The 12500-nt window shown below is 43.4% G+C and overlaps 1 protein-coding gene across 22 annotated transcripts in view; it reads left to right on the top strand.

The window, feature by feature from the left end:
* Window positions 1–12500, top strand: part of LOC139366508 (uncharacterized) — a 105791-nt gene that overhangs the window by 54206 nt on the left and 39085 nt on the right. For 12 of the 22 annotated variants that reach the window (XM_071104050.1, XM_071104049.1, XM_071104064.1 and 9 more), the window contains one exon: window positions 9544–9723. In XM_071104050.1, coding sequence (XP_070960151.1) covers window positions 9544–9723 — 180 coding nt within the window. Of the gene's footprint in view, window positions 1–9543; window positions 9724–10424; window positions 10515–12500 lie in introns of all 22 variants that reach the window. The other 10 variants (XM_071104048.1, XM_071104051.1, XM_071104046.1 and 7 more) reach the window with 1 other exon arrangement.

Raw genomic sequence — 12500 nt, 5'->3', positions numbered from 1 at the left:
TTACAGTAGACTGATAGTTCCAGAGGTATATGAGAGAGGGATGTCTCTTTACATTAGACTGATAGTTCCAGATGTATATGAGAGAGGGATGTCTCTTTACATTAGACTGATAGTTCCAGAGGTATATGAGAGAGGGATGTCTCTTTACATTAGACTGATAGTTCCAGAGGTATAGGAGAGAGGGATGTCTCTTTACAGTAGACTGATAGTTCCAGAGGTATATGAGAGAGGGATGTCTCTCTACAGTAGACTGATAGTTCCAGAGGTATAGGAGAGAGGGATGTCTCTTTACAGTAGACTGATAGTTCCAGATGTATATGAGAGAGGGATGTCTCTTTACAGTAGACTGATAGTTCCAGAGGTATATGAGAGAGGGATGTCTCTTTACATTAGACTGATAGTTCCAGAGGTATATGAGAGAGGGATGTCTCTTTACATTAGACTGATAGTTCCAGATGTATATGAGAGAGGGATGTCTCTTTACAGTAGACTGATAGTTCCAGAGGTATATGAGAGAGGGATGTCTCTTTACAGTAGACTGATAGTGCCAGAGGTATAGGAGAAAGGACTGTCTCTCTACAGTAGACTGATAGTTCCAGAGGTATAGGAGAGAGGGATGTCTCTTTACAGTAGACTGATAGTTCCAGAGGTATATGAGAGAGGGATGTCTCTTTACAGTAGACTGATAGTTCCAGAGGTATAGGAGAGAGGGATGTCTCTTTACAGTAGACTGATAGTTCCAGAGGTATATGAGAGAGGGATGTCTCTTTACAGTAGACTGATAGTTCCAGAGGTATAGGAGAGAGGGATGTCTCTTTACAGTAGACTGATAGTTCCAGAGGTATAGGAGAGAGGGATGTCTCTTTACATTAGACTGATAGTTCCAGATGTATAGGAGAAAGGACTGTCTCTCTACAGTAGACTGATAGTTCCAGAGGTATAGGAGAGAGGGATGTCTCTTTACAGTAGACTGATAGTTCCAGAGGTATAGGAGAGAGGGATGTCTCTTTACATTAGACTGATAGTTCCAGAGGTATATGAGAGAGGGATGTCTCTTTACAGTAGACTGATAGTTCCAGAGGTATATGAGAGAGGGATGTCTCTTTACAGTAGACTGATAGTTCCAGAGGTATATGAGAGAGGGATGTCTCTTTACAGTAGACTGATAGTTCCAGAGGTATAGGAGAAAGGACTGTCTCTCTACAGTAGACTGATAGTTCCAGAGGTATAGGAGAGAGGGATGTCTCTTTACAGTAGACTGATAGTTCCAGAGGTATATGAGAGAGGGATGTCTCTTTACAGTAGACTGATAGTTCCAGAGGTATAGGAGAGAGGGATGTCTCTTTACAGTAGACTGATAGTTCCAGAGGTATATGAGAGAGGGATGTCTCTTTACAGTAGACTGATAGTTCCAGAGGTATATGAGAGAGGGATGTCTCTCTACAGTAGACTGATAGTTCCAGAGATATAGGAGAAAGGACTGTCTCTTTACAGTAGACTGATAGTTCCAGAGGTATATGAGAGAGGGATGTCTCTTTACAGTAGACTGATAGTTCCAGAGGTATAGGAGAGAGGGATGTCTCTTTACAGTAGACTGATAGTTCCAGAGGTATATGAGAGAGGGATGTCTCTTTACAGTAGACTGATAGTTCCAGAGGTATATGAGAGAGGGATGTCTCTTTACATTAGACTGATAGTTCCAGAGGTATAGGAGAGAGGGATGTCTCTTTACAGTAGACTGATAGTTCCAGAGGTATAGGAGAGAGGGATGTCTCTTTACAGTAGACTGATAGTTCCAGAGGTATATGAGAGAGGGATGTCTCTTTACAGTAGACTGATAGTTCCAGAGGTATATGAGAGAGGGATGTCTCTCTACAGTAGACTGATAGTTCCAGAGGTATATGAGAGAGGGATGTCTCTCTACAGTAGACTGATAGTTCCAGAGATATAGGAGAAAGGACTGTCTCTTTACAGTAGACTGATAGTTCCAGAGGTATATGAGAGAGGGATGTCTCTTTACAGTAGACTGATAGTTCCAGAGGTATAGGAGAGAGGGATGTCTCTTTACAGTAGACTGATAGTTCCAGAGGTATATGAGAGAGGGATGTCTCTTTACAGTAGACTGATAGTTCCAGAGGTATATGAGAGAGGGATGTCTCTTTACAGTAGACTGATAGTTCCAGAGGTATATGAGAGAGGGATGTCTCTTTACAGTAGACTGATAGTTCCAGAGGTATAGGAGAAAGGACTGTCTCTCTACAGTAGACTGATAGTTCCAGAGGTATAGGAGAGAGGGATGTCTCTTTACAGTAGACTGATAGTTCCAGAGGTATATGAGAGAGGGATGTCTCTTTACAGTAGACTGATAGTTCCAGAGGTATAGGAGAGAGGGATGTCTCTTTACAGTAGACTGATAGTTCCAGAGGTATATGAGAGAGGGATGTCTCTTTACAGTAGACTGATAGTTCCAGAGGTATATGAGAGAGGGATGTCTCTCTACAGTAGACTGATAGTTCCAGAGATATAGGAGAAAGGACTGTCTCTTTACAGTAGACTGATAGTTCCAGAGGTATATGAGAGAGGGATGTCTCTTTACAGTAGACTGATAGTTCCAGAGGTATAGGAGAGAGGGATGTCTCTTTACAGTAGACTGATAGTTCCAGAGGTATATGAGAGAGGGATGTCTCTTTACAGTAGACTGATAGTTCCAGAGGTATATGAGAGAGGGATGTCTCTTTACATTAGACTGATAGTTCCAGAGGTATAGGAGAGAGGGATGTCTCTTTACAGTAGACTGATAGTTCCAGAGGTATAGGAGAGAGGGATGTCTCTTTACAGTAGACTGATAGTTCCAGAGGTATATGAGAGAGGGATGTCTCTTTACAGTAGACTGATAGTTCCAGAGGTATATGAGAGAGGGATGTCTCTCTACAGTAGACTGATAGTTCCAGAGGTATATGAGAGAGGGATGTCTCTTTACAGTAGACTGATAGTTCCAGAGGTATATGAGAGAGGGATGTCTCTTTACAGTAGACTGATAGTTCCAGAGGTATATGAGAAAGGACTGTCTCTTTACATTAGACTGATAGTTCCAGATGTATATGAGAGAGGGATGTCTCTTTACAGTAGACTGATAGTTCCAGAGGTATATGAGAGAGGGATGTCTCTTTACAGTAGACTGATAGTTCCAGAGGTATATGAGAGAGGGATGTCTCTCTACGGTAGGCAGATCCAGCTAGATAAACAGGTTTGGGAGCAAGAGGATGTTTTTGGCATAGAAATATAATTAATAGAACGGGCTTGGAACCTCTAACCCATCTTTGACATAAATGAATCTATTCTATGGATTATATTTCTATGGTTGTTGGTTGGACGTCAGATCTCCTGGCTGCATGGTAAGCAGGTTTCCTTTGATCAACGAAAGGCAGCCCCCACTGGGAAAGAAAGAGAGAGGGAGACCGGGGGAAAAGAGAGAGAGAGAGGAATGGGAGAGAGATTGGTTATGCAATTCTTTTAATTTAGAGGAAAACAGTGTGATGTATCAGGGAGGGGGGGAACTGATCTCGTTATCCTGGGGAGGGTATGGAGGGATGAAGAGAGGAATGAACAGGGACTGGTGTTTGTTCTGGCTGGATATATACCCACACATTAGAGAGATGTAGCTACGGTGTTGTGATATCACATTAGAGAGATGTATCTACAGTGTTGTGATATCACATTAGAGGAATGTATCTACAGTGTTGTGATATCACATTAGAGAGATGTATCTACAGTGTTGTGATATCACATTAGAGAGATGTATCTACGGTGTTGTGATATCACATTAGAGAGATGTATCTACAGTGTTGTGAGATCACATTAGAGGAATGTATCTACAGTGTTGTGATATCACATTAGAGAGATGTATCTACAGGGTTGTGATATCACATTAGAGAGATGTATCTACAGTGTTGTGATATCACATTAGAGAGATGTATCTACAGTGTTGTGATATCACATTAGAGGAATGTTGTAAGCATAGTGAATGGGGTGAAATACTCTAGTATTTAATACTCTAAATGCTCTAGATGTTATTATTAGTCAATGGGGTTGAGTACTGTTGTAGAGGGACCATGGAGAGAGCATGTAATCCAGTAGGGGGGAGGGGAGTGAGGCTTACTCCCAATAGAAATGCTGTTTTTGGGGATCCTCGCCCTCGCAGGTGGGTCCCTTGGAGGTGGCTTGGCGGTGGATAGGATTCTGTGAAATATGGCATCTGCTTTGAATCTGCTTTTTCCAGTATGGATCCCTCTTGGCACCTGTGTAGGAATTCCCACCACATTGTTATCCAATCCCTTCAGATCTACAGTCCAATCCCTTCAGATATACTATCCAATCCCTTCAGATCTACTATCCAATCCCTTCAGATCTACTATCCAATCCCTTCAGATCTACTATCCAATCCCTTCAGATCTACTATCCAATCCCTTCAGATCTACTATCCAATCCCTTCAGATATACTATCCAATCCCTTCAGATCTACTATCCAATCCCTTCAGATCTTCTATCCAATCCCTTCAGATCTACTATCCAATCCCTTCAGATCTACAGTCCAATCCCTTCAGATCTACTATCCAATCCCTTCAGATCTACTATCCAATCCCTTCAGATCTACTATCCAATCCCTTCAGATCTACTATCCAATCCCTTCAGATCTACTATCCAATCCCTTCAGATCTACTATCCAATCCCTTCAGATCTACAGTCCAATCCCTTCAGATCTACTATCCAATCCCTTCAGATCTACTATCCAATCCCTTCAGATATACTATCCAATCCCTTCAGATCTTCTATCCAATCCCTTCAGATATACTATCCAATCCCTTCAGATCTGCTATCCAATCCCTTCAGATCTACTATCCAATCCCTTCAGATCTACTATCCAATCCCTTCAGATCTACAGTCCAATCCCTTCAGATCTACTATCCAATCCCATCCGATCTACTATCCAATCCCTTCAGATATACTATCCAATCCCATCCGATATACTATCCAATCCCTTCAGATCTACAATAGCGCCCAAGGGGTATGGGGGTAGGAGGTATGGGGTAGGAGGTAGGAGGTATGGTGGTAGGATATAGGAGGTATGGGGTAGGATGTAGGGAGTATGGGGTAGGAGGTAGGAGGTATGGGGTAGGAGGTAGGGGTAATGGGTAGGAGGTATGTGTTAGGGGGTAGGAGGTAGGAGGTACCCTAAGTGGTAGGAGGTAGGAGGTATGGGGGTAGGGCGTAGAAGGTGGGGGGTATGGGGTAGTGGGTATGGGGGTCGGGTTAGGGCGTATGAGGTAGGGGGTATGGGGTAGAGGGTAGGAGGTATGGGGGTAGGGCGTATGAGGTAGGGGGTATGTGGGTCGGGGTTAATATTTACCGTCTCTGCTGATGTCTTGAGGTTAGAGGTCAGGAGAGCCTTAGCTCCCTGTCACCTTACAGACTGATTGTGATTGGTCAATATTCCCTAGAGGCAACTAACATGTCTGCCGTAGAGTTATATAATGCTTTTGGTTGGAACAATGGAAACACATGTCAAATGGGAACTCAAAAACAGAACACCATGAACAGAAAAGCCAACACACTCCTGACTGAGTGCCATTGATATTTCTGTTGTACTGAATTCTAAATACAAGCTATAGGGCCATAACCATTCTTTCTAGTGAACCATTCTAATGCTTTGTGGTTGAAAGCTGAATGAATGGCCAGACTCTCTATATGTGGCTCTAGTGGAACATGACCAGAGCCCTATTGGCCTATATAGAGTGCAGTTTGGGAGGCAACCATTGATCTATTATTAGAGTGTGTGACCTTTAACCTTCTGAGGTTTCTGATGTTTCCTAGAGTGTCCTTGTTTTGCCATACTAGCCATACATTATAATCAGGTTCAGTCCATGTTCCATCCCTCCAGGCTCAGCTGTCTGTCGCTACCCATGATCCCTCTGCTATCTGCTCTTCATTGATTGGCTCTTCTCCCTGAGCTATCCCAGTAGTCCACGGGGAGACGTGGCTGGAGGCAGAGTTTAAAAGGCAAACTGCTGTTGAGCTGTGTGTGTGCGTGAGTGTGTGTGTGTGTGTGTGCGTGCGTGCGTGTGTGTGTGTGTGTGTGCGTGCGTGTGTGTGTGTGAAGTGTGTGTGAATTGTGCCTGCCTCAAGGTGACATGGAGACATTACTCAGAGTGATGGACAGGAGTGGGTGGCGGAGGAGTGTTCAAGAGTTGGGTGGATAGTGGTGTGTGTGGTGGCTCCCACTCAGAACAGACTAATGATGTCATCTCAGTCTTCTCTGCTCCTTGAATAAGAAGGACACACACACACCACTATCCGCCCCAACAAACACACACCAGGGTTTCCGTTAGCCGCTAATAGCTGGGTTTTGGACAATAAAAAAATACATAAAATTGGAGCTGGCTAATTGTCCGGGAGAAGGAAATAAACTCCATTGCAAAATTAGGCTTTTTAGTATATTCACTGATGGAAATCCATTTGACCAGTCATGCTTATCGGTCTAGAGGTTAATTTGCATAATTGAATGGAATAACATTTCTGCGTGTGTATTTTCGTTAGTCGTTGTGTGGCCTATCTAACCCATACAGATACAGAGCTTATATTTGAGCTGAAAATCTGCCGAGTCAAACGTGTTTTTATAAGCCCAATCATTGCGTAAACAATTCTAAATGCAATCGCGTGTTAAAAACTGTTTTGATTTTGATTTCTCAAGATGGCTTCCCATTCACCATTCAATAGGCAACAGTTGGCAGACTTCAGCGCGTCACTACCTTGCAATGAGCTGGAGGCAGTATGCTTTAATTGTTTGAAACCTGAATGTTTTACTTCATATTATGAGGCATGTTTTACCTTGCTTCAAAGTAGCCTATAGTCAAAAGGATTTTATAAAGACCAAATGCCAACTTTCTTTCATTGTCCAGCAGCCAAACGTCAAGCCTAATCCTATCAGCAACCCAGTCTAGTTGTTGCATCTTTAGATCTCCCTTCTTTCTGAATTTATAACGGATATTTTCATCTCTGTCACATGAAACCACCAACATGTACGGTATGCTTTTGGCAACACTGTTTTCCCACCATTTGCATTAATGGAACAAACATTTGCATTATGGAACAAACATTTGCATAGCCTACTGCCGTGTGCACATCGCTGCGCTTGTAATGTGAAGAGATAATAGTTCATCAACATTTGAAGCTAAATGTTCTGATTTGTTGGTTCAGCCTCATTGTTTACAAAAAAATAAATGCATGTATCCTAGGCCTACTGGTTGTATGAATTTGGGATCAATCATCCCACAACTGTCCCAGAGTGTTTGGAATAGGCTATTTCTTTCTCGCATAGAACGACAAGCTGTAGTGGAGCGGGTCGCGAGTTTCAAGTTCCTTGGTGTCCACATCACCAACGAACTATCATGGTCCAAGTATATCAAGACAGTCGTGAAGAGGGCACGACAAATCCTTTTCCCCCTCAGGAGATTGAAAAGATTTGTCATGGGTGCCCAGATTCTCAAAAGGTTCTACAGCTGCACCATCGAGAGCATCCTGACCAGTTGTATGCCTGATATGGCAACTGCTCGGCATCTGATCGTAAGGCGCCACAGAGGGTAGTGTGAACGGCCAAGTACATCACTGGGGCCAAGCTTCCTGCCATCCAGGACCTATATAATAGGCGGTGTCAGAGGAGAGCTCATAAAATTGTCAGAGACTCCAGTAACAATTTACATTTACATTATACCTACCTCATCCCCATATTGTTTTTATTTACTTTTTTGCTCTTTTGTACACCAGTATTTCTACTTCCACATCATCATCTTCCCATCAATCACTCCAGTGTTAATTTAATAAATTGTAATTACTTCGCTACTATGGCCTATTTATTGCTTTACCTCCTTACTCCATTTACACACACTGTATAGACTTTTTCTATTGTGTTATTGACTGTACATGTGTTTATGTGTAACTCTGTGTTGTTGTTTTTGTCACACTGCTTTGCTTTATCTTGTCCAGGTCGCAGTTGTAAATGAGAACTTGTTCTCAACTAGCCTACCTGGTTAAATAAAGATGAAAAAAAAAAAAAAAAACATTAAAATTGACCCCCGCCCCCTCGCTTTTGTACACTGCTGCTAGTCGCTGTTTTTTTATCCATGTATAGTCACTTCGCCCCCACCTACATGGACAGATTACCTCAACTAGCCTGTACCCCCCGCACACTGACTTGGTACCGGTGCCCACTGTATATATCCACCACACTGACTCGGTACCGGTGCCCCCTGTATATATCCTCCACATTGACTTGGTACCGGTGTCTATTCCACGTTGGTTCAACGTCATTTCATTCAAATGACGTAGACACGATGTTGATTCAACCGGTGCGTGCCCTGTGGATAGTGATGTTGCTGTTAGTTACTCGTCTTGTTGGCTGAGGAAAAGTAAGTGTGGACAGTTATTGTAATATCTTCAAAGCATCGGAATTCAGTAAGAAGGACGCCAAGCCATTGCATGTTCTGTTAAGATGAATTCTGTGATTTCTGTCATTCTGAGCACCGTGGGTGAACTCTCTAATCAGGTTATCCACCCAATCTATATGGGTCCAGTACATTTCTAGAATGTCCTGTAAATTAAAATGCTGCCGTGCGCCACATTTTCCTAACGGAAACGCTTACACACCCACACACAAACAGTTCGCACACACACACACACACACATACACACATACTTACACACCCACACACAAACAGTTAGCACACACGCTGTAAGACTTGTGCAGAGAGAGAGAGAGAGAGAGTCTGATCTTTGGTCCTTGATGTTTATATTACATTAACACTGTTGTAATTATTCTGTAATGTCATCATCAGTCAGTCACAGAGCCTGCCTTGACACTGGTGGGGTCACCTCCCTACCTTCTGTATTGTGTCTTGAGTGTTGTTGTGTTAGCGATGATGGGATGCTAATGACTTTAGCTCTGGTTGCTGGTATTAACATGCATTACTCTGTGTGGGTTTGAAGCACAAGGGACTCACTCACATACGATTAGATGGGGTTGTGAGCACGGAATTATGACTAAACTGACTAAATATCGCTACATTTTTAGCGATTCATGCCTCAGCATGTTCTCTTTTCTGGTGAGCAGTGCCTCCCTAAGGTGGCTGACATGACATCGTTGCTAATGGTATTTCACTTGGCTGTAAAGCTTCTGATAATTACCTAATAGCCTCGAACACAGAGGTTAATTCAATTTTGTCTCATTGCAGTTCAATAAAATGTAGCTTGATGATATTGTGTGTATGTTTGTGTCAGTGGAATTGAGAATAATCACTTTGTCTGTCTGTCTCTGTCTGTCTGTCTGTCTGTCTGTCTGTCTGTCTCTCTCTCTCTCTCTCTCTCTCTCTCTCTCTCTCTCTCTCTCTCTCTCTCTCTCTCTCTCTCTCTCTCTCTGTCACACTCACTCTCTCCTCCCCCCTCTCTCTTTCTCGCTCTCCCTCCCTCTCTTCCCTTGTTCCTTGTCTCCAGTTGATAAGTGGAGGATCTATCGTCAGCGCTGAGGCAGTATGGGACCATGTGACCATGGCCGACCGAGAGTTGGCGTTTAAGGCCGGTGATGTCATCAAGGTGCTGGACGCGTCCAATAAGGACTGGTGGTGGGGTCAGATTGATGAGGAGGAGGGGTGGTTCCCCGCCAGCTTCGTACGGGTGAGTTAGTGATACCTCACGTCACCCTAGTCTTCTGAGTGCCCCGATTCACACTATACCCATGTAGGATCTTCATTTGAGCCAGTTTGCTACAGGAGGAAAATAATCCTGCAGCAACAGGAAATGTGAATTGTTATGTGGATTATAATTAATGGATATATAATTAAGGGATTGATACATTTTTCAGGAAAATGATGTCTGAAAGTGTAAATGACAGAAAGTTTTGCATTTAATTTTCAAGTTCTCCTGCAACATGGTGATCAAATTAAAATCCTACATCTGTAGGGAAAAGCCAAGCTGGGCTGGCCTGGTAACCCATCTACTTTAGTTGCTGGAACCCTGCTAAAAAGAACAGTATGATATCCAAGCCAGCACAGTACACTTCCTGTTAGCTTCACAGTACACTTCCTGTAAGCTTCACAGTACACTTCCTGTTAGCTTCATACATTACCTGGTAAAGGCTACACACACTACAGCTAAAGAGGACATACTCTAGTAAACACTTCCTACTTAACTGAGTAAAGGCTCCATACATTACCAAGTCAAGGCTTTCTCCAGACTCCCCAATGGCCATCCCAACCCTGACAACTCCATGTCCAGGGGCTGAACCAATTTCTCCCCACCACCCCCAGCTCTCCATCCATTGAGTCGATCCAGGCATTGAGTGAACCGGTGTGTTTCTGTCATTCTTTCTCTCTAAGGTCGAACCCCACCCTCCTCAACCCCAAACAAAACAGGTTTTCTATATCAACCCCATAGCAACTGCTCGGTTCCAAAACACTACGTCTAAGGTGCGTTTCCCCAACATCATCAATCAACCATCCAGCCATACCCCCCCCCCCCCACCACCCACCGCTCAGCCTGCCGACGCAACGCCTCTCAAACTTTGCCCAGTCAATCAACCATCCAGCCATACCCCCCCCCCCCCCCCACCACCCACCGCTCAGCCTGCCGACGCAACGTCTCCCAAACATTACCCAATCAATCAACCATCCAGCCATACCCCCCGCCACACATCGCTCAGCCTGCCGACGCAACGCCTCTCAAACTTTGCCCAGTCAATCAACCAACGCACATCTAACGTTCCCATAACCTCCACAAAACCTCTGTACAGTATGTCCTTCTATTGGTCAGGCAGAGAGAGACTGAGTACATGTACAGTTGAAGTCTGAAGTTTACATACACCTCAGCCAAATACATTTAAACTCAGTTTTTCACAATTCCTGACATTTAATCCCAGTAAAAATGCCCTATCTTAGATCAGTTAGGATCACCACTTTATTTTAAGAATGTGAAATGTCAGAATAATAGTAGAGAGATTTAATTTAATTTATTTTATCACATTCCCAGTGGGTCAGAAGTTTACATACACTCAATTAGTATTTGGTAGTATTGCCTTTAAATGGTTTAACTTGGCTCAAACGTTTCAGGTAGCCTTCCACAAGCTTACAACAATAGGTTGGGTGAATTTTGGCCCATTCCTCCTGACAGAGCTGGTGTAACTGAGTCAGGTTTGTAGGCCTCCTTGCTCGCACACGCTTTTTCAGTTCTGCCCACACATTTTCTATAGGATTGAGGCTTTGTGATGGCCACTCCAATACCTTGACTTTGTTGTCCTTAAGCCATTTTGCCACAACTTTGGAAGTATGCTTGGGGTCATTGTCCATTTGGAAGACCCATTTGCGACCAAGCTTTAACTTCCGGATTTATGTCTTGAGATGTTGCTTCAATATATCCTCATAATTTTATTTTCTCATGATGCCATCTATTTTGTGAAGTGCACCAGTCCTTCCTGCAGCAAATCTCCCCCACAACATGATGCTGCCACCACTGTGCTTCACGGTTCTTCGGCTTGCAAGCCTCCCCCTTTTTCCTCCAAACATAATGATGGTCATTATGGCCAAACAGTCCTATTTTTGTTTCATCAGACCAGAGGACATTTCTCCAAAAAGTATGATCTTTGTCTCCATGTGCAGTTTCAAACTGTAGTCTGTCTTCTTTATGGCGGGTTTGGAGCAGTGGCTTCTTCCTTGATGAGCGGCCTTTCAGGTTATGACGATATAGGACTCGTTTTACTGTGGATATCGATACTTTTGTACCTGTTTCCTCCAGCATCTTCACAAAGTCCTTTGCTGTTGTTCTGGGATTGATGTGCACTTTTCCCACCAAAGTGCATTCATCTCTAGGAGACAGAACGAGTCTCCTTCCTGAGCAGTATGATGGCTGCGTGGTCCCATGGACCTTTTTGCTTGATATCATGGGAAAATCAAAAGACCTCAGAAAAAAATTGTAGACCTCCACAAGTCGGGTTCATTCTTGGGAGAAATTTCCAAATTCCTGAAGGTACCACGTTCATCTGTACATACAATAGTACGCAAGTATAAACACCATGGGACCACGCAGCTGTCATACCGCTCAGGAAGGAGACGCGTTCTGTCTCCTAGAGATGAACGTACTTAGGTGGGAAAAGTGCAAGTCATCACAAAGCTCTGACCTCAATCCTATACAAATTTGTGGGCAGAACTGAAAAAGCGTGTGCGAGCAAGGAGGCCTACAAACCTGACTCAGTTACACTAGCTCTGTCAGGAGGAATGGGCCAAAATTCACCCAACTTATTGTTGGAAGCTTGTGGAAGGCTAGCTGAAACGTTTGAGCCAAGTTAAACAATTTTAAGGCAATGCAACCAAATACTAATTGAGTGTATGTAAACTTCTGACCCAATGGGAATGTGATAAAATAAATTAAAGCTGAAATAAATCATTCTCTCTACTATTATT

Source organism: Oncorhynchus clarkii, chromosome 14 (genome assembly GCF_045791955.1).
Source record: "Oncorhynchus clarkii lewisi isolate Uvic-CL-2024 chromosome 14, UVic_Ocla_1.0, whole genome shotgun sequence".
Classification (NCBI taxonomy): Eukaryota; Metazoa; Chordata; class Actinopteri; order Salmoniformes; family Salmonidae; genus Oncorhynchus; species Oncorhynchus clarkii.
This window is presented reverse-complemented; position numbering and strand designations above follow the sequence as displayed.